The sequence below is a fragment of the Heterostelium album genome, assembly GCF_000004825.1.
Source record: "Heterostelium album PN500 unplaced genomic scaffold PPL_scaffold2, whole genome shotgun sequence".
Lineage (NCBI taxonomy): Eukaryota > Evosea > Eumycetozoa > Acytosteliales > Acytosteliaceae > Heterostelium > Heterostelium album.
The window spans coordinates 2,052,732-2,062,385 of record NW_008805064.1 but is presented as its reverse complement, the minus strand read 5'-3'; the positions used below and the strand labels follow the sequence as shown (position 1 = coordinate 2,062,385).

Here is a 9,654-nt window from a genome sequence, read left to right as displayed (position 1 = left end):
TAACTCTAAAATATAATAGCTGTATTAATAATAATAAATATAATATATATAAGAACTAACTATATATATAAAATCAATATATTTATTGAACAAAGTCTTTGAGTGTTTTGACGCCAATCAACGTATGAACAGCTCAGTTCAAAAAAAAATCATTCATTTAAAAAAAAAAAAAAATTTAAAAATTTTAAAAAAAAAAAAAAAAAAAAAAAGTCGAGAAAATTTTATATAGAGAACCACAGTAAATTAATCAATTAATTGTCCAACTGAAACAGCAACAAACTTTATGGTAAGACAGCAGCAATTGTTTAACATTTTTAGTCTTTGATATGTAATTACCCACTTTTTCTCTGTCTGTAAGATACTATCGGAGTGAAACAACACTTCAGATGTTGTACCTTGTGAAAGAGTACAATTATGATCAACAATACCAAGACACTGGGTTCAACTAAACTAAAGAATCAGCACATTTTGAGTACCTCCAAGAAGTGTGTTCTAAATTTATTAGATCTTCTGAGGTATGTAAGGTTATTTTTTAAAAATATAATGCTATTATCTAATTTACTATAACGTATATATAGAGAACCAAGTTGATATAATATTATATTAAAATTTGGTGGTTGATGATATTCATCAGGTTAAAACTTGTTGGTGTATGTTCAATCGCAGCCACTCTACAATCTGACAAGGAAAATATTGTCACTCATCAGTACCATTTGAAATAGCAATAGTAAGCCAAACATCTGCAAGATCAGATCGACAATAAACCGATAAATGTGTTTTTAACAGTATACCAATGCACTCAACCTGTTACGAGATGGTGGATCCATCAAAAGTACAATCATTTCGTCATCATCAACAGAACCAACATATTTAACAACAAACAACGATGACTACATTTACAGTATACCAAGCTTCAACAATGACATATGACAAAAGACACAACACTTATTAGTAGTAAGCACTTGCCACACAAATAGTCGACCACAATTGCAAATATTTCAACTCCAAGAACAACCATATTTTCTCAAATAAAAATAAAAAAATAACAATAATATAAATTATTGATAGAAAAGAAAGATTCACAACATAAAATGATTATATAAAATTAAATGATTTGAGTGGTTGAAATCAAATTTTAATTTTTTCCATCTGTCATTGAATGGAATTGAACAAATATCGTTGAATGTTGAGATTATAATACTCATAGTGCAAACATCTCCAAACCCACTCATTACTCGAAATGTTTCATAAAGTTGAGGTTGATGATGATGTTGTTGGATTAGTAGTAGTGGAATGACATTTGCTATTTCTGCTCCTGGTCAAGTAATTCAACATTTATGAGTGTTTGGATTCAACAAAATTACTATTTCAATAAAAATTTAAACTACTTTTATAATTATATCTTTTGATTTTATTTTATCTATTTGTGAAATTGATGGTAAGGGAGTAGTTGAGGAGATCGAAATTGAGAGTGACGTATTCATCGGTAACTGAGTTATGGAGTTGAGGTAAATATCAACATTATCTGAGTTTTGGAGTTGATGGAAACTCTGGCTTCCGGCAACTAAGTACGGAAATTGAGTCAACTAACGAGAGGAAACCGGCATAGTAACGAGAGGAAACCGGCATAGTAACTAGACAACCGGCATATCGACGAGAGGAGACCGGCATAGTGACGAGAGGAAACAGGCATAACGACGAGAGGAAACCGGGCATAGTGACAAGAGGAAACCGGCATAGTGACGAGAGGAGACCGGCTTAGTGACGAGAGGAAACCGGCATAGTGACGAGAGGAAACCGGCATAACGACGAGAGGAAACCAGCATAGCAACGAGAGGAGACCGGCATAACTACGAGAGGAAACCAGCATAGTGACGAGAGGAGACCGGCATAACTACGAGAGGAAACCAGCATAGTGACGAGAGGAAACCAGCATAACGACGAGACCGGCATAGTGATGAGAGGAAACCACATATCAATAATATATACTATGTTAAGAGAATTGAAGTGATTTAGAGTAGACCAAGATTGCAAGAAGATTTTAAAGAATTAAGAGAAACTCATTAAAAAATAAATTTAAATCTTTTTATAGGTTGAATGGTTTCACTTCACTGTTAAAATTAAATTAAATTAGTAATTGTTTCCGAATTAAGTTCTTAATTACTCAGATATTAAAGATTTTATATAACATATACAATAAAATTCAACTACCAAAATGAACCACAACTGACAACAACCAAAACAATGACATTTGCTACTTCTACTCCTGGTCAAGTAATTCAACATTTATGAGTGTTTGGATTCAACAAAATTACTGTTTCAATAAAAATTTAAACTACCTTTATAATTATATCTTTTGATTTTATTTTATCGATTTGTGAAACTGATGGTAAGGAGTAGTAAAGCAGATGGAAATTGAGAGTGGTATGTTTATCGGTAACCGAGTTATGGAGTTAATGGAAATTGAGTTATAGAGTTGATCGAAACTAAGAAATGTAGTTGAAGTAAGTATCTACAGTAACTAACTGAGTCCGGTAACTGAGACCAGTAACTCAGTCAGGTAACTCAGTCCGGTAACTAACTAAGTCCGGTAACTCAGTCCGGTAACTCATTACTCAGTCGGTAACTGAGTCGGTAACTGAGTCAACTAAGTCATCAACTCAGTCCGGTAACTGAGTCAGGTAACTGAGTCGGTAACTGAGACAGGTAACTGAGTCAGGTAACTCAGTCCGGTAACTGAGTCCGGTAACTGAGTCAACTAAGTCATCAACTCAGTCCGGTAACTGAGTCAGGTAACTGAGTCCGGTAACTGAGTCAACTAAGTCATCAACTCAGTCCGGTAACTGAGTGCGGTAACTCAGTCCGGTAACTGAGTCAACTAAGTCATCAACTCAGTCTGGTAACTGAGTCAGGTAACTCAGTCCGGTAAATGAGTCAACTAAGTCATCAGCTCAGTCCGGTAACTGAGTCCGGTAACTGAGTCAGGTAACTCAGTCCGGTAACTGAGTCAACTAAGTCATCAACTCAGTCTAGTAACTGAGTCAGGTAACTAAGTCCGGTAACTGAGTCAACTAAGTCATCAACTCAGTCCGGTAACTCAGTCCGGTAACTAAGTCCGGTATCTGAGTCAACTAAGTCATCAACTCAGTCCGGTAACTGAGTCAACTAAGTCATCAACTCAGTCCGGTAACTCAGTCCGGTAACTGACTCAGTCCGGTAACTCAGTCTTGTAACTGAGTGGAATCAACTGAGTCCGGTAACTCAGTCCGGTAACTCAGTCCGGTAACTCAGTCTGGTAACTGAGTGGAATCAACTCAGTCCGGTAACTAAGTCCGGTACTGAGTCCGGCAACTCAGTGGAATCAACTCAGTTAATAAAAGAAATAATTATAAAGAATTTGAAAGTTATCAACATTATTTATTTAAAATTTGATTGAAATCAATGAATCATTGGCAGAGAACAACAAGTCTGGTGAGAGAATGGTATCTGTCGTTTCCTCCACTATTAGCAGTATCATGTGTTGTTTGGTGATGTTGTGAAGATGATCGAGCTCGAAGACGTAAGAAATTACTAGTGTTGTTGTTGTTGTTGTCATTGTCTGCGAAACTAAAGTGATTTATATTGTTGTTGCTGGATTGATATTTCTAATAACATCGTCAAATGATATCTTTAACTACTACGAAATAATAATAATAAATAAATATTAGTATGTTGTCGGTGCTGTTGTTGTTGTTGTTGTTGGTTGTTGTTGTTGATCTGGTGGTCATGTAAATACAAAGATCATAGTGAATTTGAAGTACTACTACTAAGATTGTTCAATTGAAACAGTACAAATAAGAGTTAACAAAGTAACTTGTTTTAAAAATAAAAAAAAAACAAACAAAAATGCAATACAATCTACAACATTTTAAATATCTGTATTAATGACTAAATTTAAATACATTTATAATAGTATATATAAGAACTTGTTAATAAGAAGTAAAAAAAAATACAAAAATAAAAAAAAATGAATAAATAAATTGTTATTCTTTATATCTATTATAATAAATGCGATAAATAAATTCTAATTTGTTGATGTGCTAATTAATTAGAAATATATATAAATATGAATAAATGTTATAATAAATAGATTGATTGTTGCTTGAATTACTTTAATTAAATAATTAATTATGTGTGTTGTTTGACTTTGGTGGCAAAAAAAAAAGTGAAAAAAAAAAAAAAGTGAAAAAAAACAAAAAAAGGTGAAAAAAATTTTTTTGAGTTGAGTTGTGCTGTGGTGAGTGTGAGTGTGGTGAGTGTGTGAGTATAAGTGTGGGTGATCCAAGATCAAAGTTAACATCGATCGATCGAAAGCTGCAAAGATTAAAATTTAGACTCTCTCAGCCTCATGGATCGATAAGAAAATATTTTTTAATTTTAAACATATTTTACTATATAAAAAAAAAAAAAATTTTTTTAAATCTTATCGATCCATTAGTTTCCGGTGCCAACCACGTGGAGGTGGAGTCTACTGGCACCTAGAGACCCCGATGGATTTATTGCCACAAACCATCGGCAGCATCTTTAATTGTTGTTGTTCCTAATCGACAGCGGAGTTAGAAGCCGAAGCAAATAAAACAACTTCGAAGAGGCAACAAAGAAAGTGATAGCTGTGGCGTTGCCTTCTGTACCGAGAATGTCGCCTCCATCTGCTCTGTGTCGCCACACCCGAAGATGCGACAGACTAGCAGCGTATGTATCACCTGCTTTCAGACTATATGAAGCTGTAACATGTGTTGGAGGTTTCCCTACCCTTGACCCAGCGCCATGCATACTGTAGATCAACACAGAGGTTACCATGTGCAAGACCACCTGCAAGCAAGTGCGCTCATCCCAGCTTCGTCCGTCCACAGGCAACCGCTCACAACAATCTCCCCAACTGGCGGGTCGGGTGTACAGGTCGCCAGGTTTCTCTAATAACTAGGCTCTCATCAGTGGGTTCACTGATCGAGACATGCCGTCACGCTTGATAAGAGAGGCAAGGATCACAAGCAATGACACCCAGTTATCCCAGACCCTGGAAAGAAAAAAAAAGGACGAACCCATTGAAATGGATCACTTGGAATAGCTTGATTGTTATATTGGAAAATAGAATAAATAAAAAAAACAAAGTAGTCAGTTGTTAGTATTAATTAAAGATATAAACAAATAATAAATAAAAAAATAAAGAACGAATACAAGAATAATTAAAATTAATTTTATAATTATATTAATTTATTTATATTTAATTTCAATCATATTTGTATTCGTTCCTAAATTATTTAATAGACCTACAAAAAACCTAGAGCTTCGTTAACCTGAATTTTACTTAATATAGTATACAAATATGATATTAATAAATAAACAACATTGAAAATAAATAAATAATAAAAAATAAATTAATAATAATATATTACCTTTTCAAAGATCCTTCGGCCGTGCCCACCCTGCCGCCCATGCAACGACCAGTACCACTACCATATAGCCAAGACCATGACCAAAGAACCAGATTCTTTTAACATTGATCTACTTTTTACATATAATATACCAATATAATATTTATAAATAAACAACATTTTAAATAAATAAATAAATAAATAAATTAATAATAACATATTACCTTTTCAACTATCCTTCGATCGTGCCCACCCTGCCACCCATGCAACGACCAGTACCACCACCATATAGTCAAGAAACCAGACTCTTTTAAGATTGATCTACTATTATTAATAAAATATACAAAAATTATAATATAATATTTATAAATAAACAACATTGTAAATAAATAAATAATAAATATATTACCATAACAAATATCCTTCGATCGTGCCCACCCTGCCACCCATGCATCGACCAGTACCATCACCAGAACCACCAAACCTAGAACCTAGAATCCAGATCACCACTCCATCCTGTTATTATAATTATTATTTACTTTTTATTACTGGGTATTCTGAATTGATATGTATTATTATTTGGTTTTGGTTTGTTTTTGATATTGTTAATAATGTTTAAAATGTAATTGGCAGTGTTGTCAATGTTGGTGTTGATTTTGATGATTTTGTTGTCGTTGTTCTCTTTCCAATTAGTTGGTCTTCTAAATTGGAAGGTGTTTTGGTTTGGTTTTGATCTGTTAATGATTTTTATTTTGTAGTTTTGAATATAATATTTAATATTATGAATGTAATCAATTTTGTTTATATTGTTATTATTAATATTGTAATCTATTTTATTTTGATTAACTGGAATTCTAAATTGATAGGTATTTTGATTTCCTATCGATTTAGTGTTATTGTTGTTGTTTTTCTTATACTTTATATTATCGTTATCATTGTTACTGTTGTTCTTTATAGTTGCTTGTTGCTTTTGTTGTTGAATTTGTTGTTGCTGTTGCTGTTGCTGCTGTTGTTGCTGTTCCTGTTGTTGCTGTTCCTGTTGTTGCTGTTCCTGCTGTTGCTGTTGTAATTGCGGTTGCTGTTGTAATTGCTGTTCCTGCTGTTGCTGTTGTTGCTGTTGTAATTGCTGTTGCTGTTGCTGTTGTAATTGCTGTTGTTGCTGTTGCTGTTGTTGCTGTTGTAATTGTTGTTGTTGCTTTTGTTCTCTGGCTATTCTAGATCTTTCTTTGGAAAAGTACAAAAGGAACAGATTTCGATCTGACTCATCTTTAATCTCGAGTTTCTTTTGGTTGTAAACTGTTACTAAATCCAGTGATAAACTTTTGATTGGAAAGCTTTGGATAACTTCCTCCAGCGACTTATAATTAACAATATTATTATCTTGTTGTGGTTGTTGTTGTTTGTGTTGCTGCTGTTGTTCATCGAATTCCCTTTTGACTCGAGTGAATTCATGGATAAAGTAATAAAAGAAACTCATTCGATCTTCTTCATCATCGAGCTCAGCCTTCTTTTTAAAATAAATACCAACTAATTCCCACGAATAGCTGGTAATTGGAAAATTATCTATCTATATCTTGAAGTTGTTGTGACATATGCATGATTTATTTTGAAATTTTTCACCCAATTTATTTTTTTAATTTTTTTTTTTTCTCAATACAATATTGTTTTTGATTGTATAAGGAGATAGATATGATACTGATATTATTTCTTTTGTTTATTCAAAAGGTTTCACTAATCACTAGTAGTGATTGAACACTTTCAATTGCGTAAGTGGCAAAACAACAATTTTTATGACAATAATTGAAAACTATCAATAATAAAATGAAAAAGTAAATAAAAAAGATAAGTTCTTTAAATACAATTAAAATTAATTTATTTCTTATTTTTTAATGAAGAGAGTAAATGAGAAATCAACTATCTCTTTATTATTAACGATCACTATCTAAAACTATATTTGATAGAAATTTGAAAGAAATATGTTAGTTTTGATCAATATTTTTCTTGATAATATTGTGATATTAATAAAACTTACTTAGAAATAACAAATTAATATGAATATTGCTTATATTGAAAAGCAAAATTTCGATATTAATAGTATTTACTAGTATATTAATATTTAAATTAGATTTAAAAATAATCAATAATAATAAGAAACCGCCAAATTTTGAAAATAATTAACGTCATTTTATCCGATACTCTCAATTAAATAGAATAATTTTTAATTAAAAAGATGTCTTAAATTTAAAAGTTTGGGTTGAATGTTTTTTTGATTGGCAAAAAAATAAAAATAAAAAAACACACCATCCATGCAGAACCCACCCACACTTGACATTGTCATTCAATTCCAATAAATCGTGAATCAAATCAATTAAATTGTGTTTCACTTTTAAATAAACTATCAAATATAATTTATTTTGGTAATATATTTATCTCTACATAAAAGAAAGATTACTATATTATATAAATATTTTATTCAATGAATACAACAAGTTGATATTTAAAATTAAAACAAAGTAATTTTACTTAAAACTTTCAATTTTTATTTAAAATTAATTTATTTGTTAAAAGTATAAAAGATAATTTATATAATTCTTAGTTTAAAAAAATTAAATAAAAAAAAAAACTAGAAAATAATCAAAATAAAAGTGTACATTCCTTTGATTTTCATTAAAGTTATTTAATGTTTCACCTTATCTCAACTTCAAAAAATAACAAACTAATAGTAATCTTAAGATGAGTGTGATAATAGAAATATCTTGATAATCATAATAATAATATAATACAGATAAGAAAAAAGTTTAATCGTTCAATTTGGTTTTATTCAATTGAAGAGTACAAACTATCAATACTTACAATTTTGGAAGTACGAATTATCAATATGACTATGAAAGAGATTTTTAGAATGATGAATAAGTTGAACACTTTAATCTAACTATACAATTCAATTTGAAATTTTCATTTTATAGTAAATCACTTCTATTCTAGTACTACTGTAATTATTGTTTTCACGAATCAATCAATTACTATTATACAATAGAATCATCTTACAATTTAAATAAATAATTATAATTTTCTACACAATAATAATATTCTTCAATTATTATATTTAACAAAAAACAACAATATTATTGTATTTTTGCAACAAAAAAAAAAATATGAACTTGTCAAATAAAAATGGGGTGTTGCAAATTCAATAAATTAATAAAATTGAAAATTAAGCTTGTTGTTTCTTCATTGGTAATGATCGCCTGTTTTTTTATTTTTGAATATTATATTATAATAAAATGAATTATTTAATTAATTTTAATATTTATATTTCAAATTTGAATATTAATTCATACTTTTAATTGGCGCTTAACGGTTGCCGCCATTTTTGAGTTCAAACTGTAAGTAAACGAATCAAATTTAAAACTATTTAAACCTATAATTTCATTCACATTGTCATTTTTAATTATTTTTCAAATACAAATAATTTTGTAAGTAATAACTATTAATTATAACTTTAACTTATTTATATCTTTGTTTTACTAACTCTTTGTTTATCTCCTTTTATCTCTTTCTTCTTTTCCAAGTCCTCTTGCCAATGCCAGTTGCCTCCTTACTATGAGTGATGTCTCGTTGCTATGACGGTTGCCTCTCATCGTTATGCCGGTCTCCTCTCTTCACTATGCCGGTTGCCTCTCATCGTTATGCCAGTTGCCTCTCGTCACTATGCCGGTCTCCTCTCGTCACTATGCAGGTCTCCTCTCGTCACTATGCCTGTTTGCTCTCGTTACTATGCCTGTTTGCTCTCGTCGTTATGCCGGTCTCCTTTCGTCACTATACCGGTCTCCTCGTCGTTATGCCAGTTGCCTCTCTTCACTATGTCGGTTTCCTCTCGTCACTATGCCGGTCTTCTCGTCATTATGCCGGTCTTCTCGTCATTATGCCGGTCTCCTCTCGTTACTATGTCGGTTTCCTCTCGTCACTATGCCGGTCTTCTCGTCATTATGCCGGTTTCTTCTCGTCGTTATGCCAGTTGCCTCTCTTCACTATGTCGGTTTCCTCTCGTCATTATGCCGGTTTCCTCTCGTAGTTATGCCGGTTTCCTCTCGTAGTTATGCCGGTTTCCTCTCGTCATTATGCCGGTTTCCTCTCGTAGTTATGCCGGTTTCCTCTCGTAGTTATGCCGGTTTCCTCTCGTTACTATGCCGGTCTCCTCTCGTTACTATGCCTGTTTCCTCTCGTCGTTATGCCGGTT

General features: G+C 31.8%; 3 protein-coding genes across 3 annotated transcripts; 1 reads left to right on the top strand and 2 right to left on the bottom strand.

The window, feature by feature from the left end:
• Positions 1-3,446: 3,446 nt before the first annotated feature.
• On the bottom strand, positions 3,447-4,839 carry PPL_02114 (uncharacterized protein; the record flags this gene model as incomplete). Its single annotated transcript, XM_020573109.1, has 2 exons — positions 3,447-3,606; positions 4,622-4,839. 2 exons carry the CDS (start codon positions 4,837-4,839, stop codon positions 3,447-3,449), a joined length of 378 nt encoding a protein of 125 aa, XP_020437226.1.
• Positions 4,840-4,959: 120 nt separating this feature from the next.
• PPL_02113 (protein serine/threonine kinase) lies at positions 4,960-8,785 on the bottom strand (the record flags this gene model as incomplete). Its single annotated transcript, XM_020573108.1, has 5 exons — positions 4,960-5,056; positions 5,497-5,547; positions 5,694-5,738; positions 5,954-6,921; positions 8,756-8,785. 5 exons carry the CDS (start codon positions 8,783-8,785, stop codon positions 4,960-4,962), a joined length of 1,191 nt encoding a protein of 396 aa, XP_020437225.1.
• A 252-nt stretch (positions 8,786-9,037) lies between these two features.
• On the top strand, positions 9,038-9,511 carry PPL_02112 (uncharacterized protein; the record flags this gene model as incomplete). The annotated part of the gene is made up of 1 exon (XM_020573107.1): positions 9,038-9,511. The coding sequence occupies one exon, from the start codon at positions 9,038-9,040 to the stop codon at positions 9,509-9,511; it is 474 nt and encodes a 157-aa protein (XP_020437224.1).
• Between the last annotated feature and the right edge of the window lie 143 nt (positions 9,512-9,654).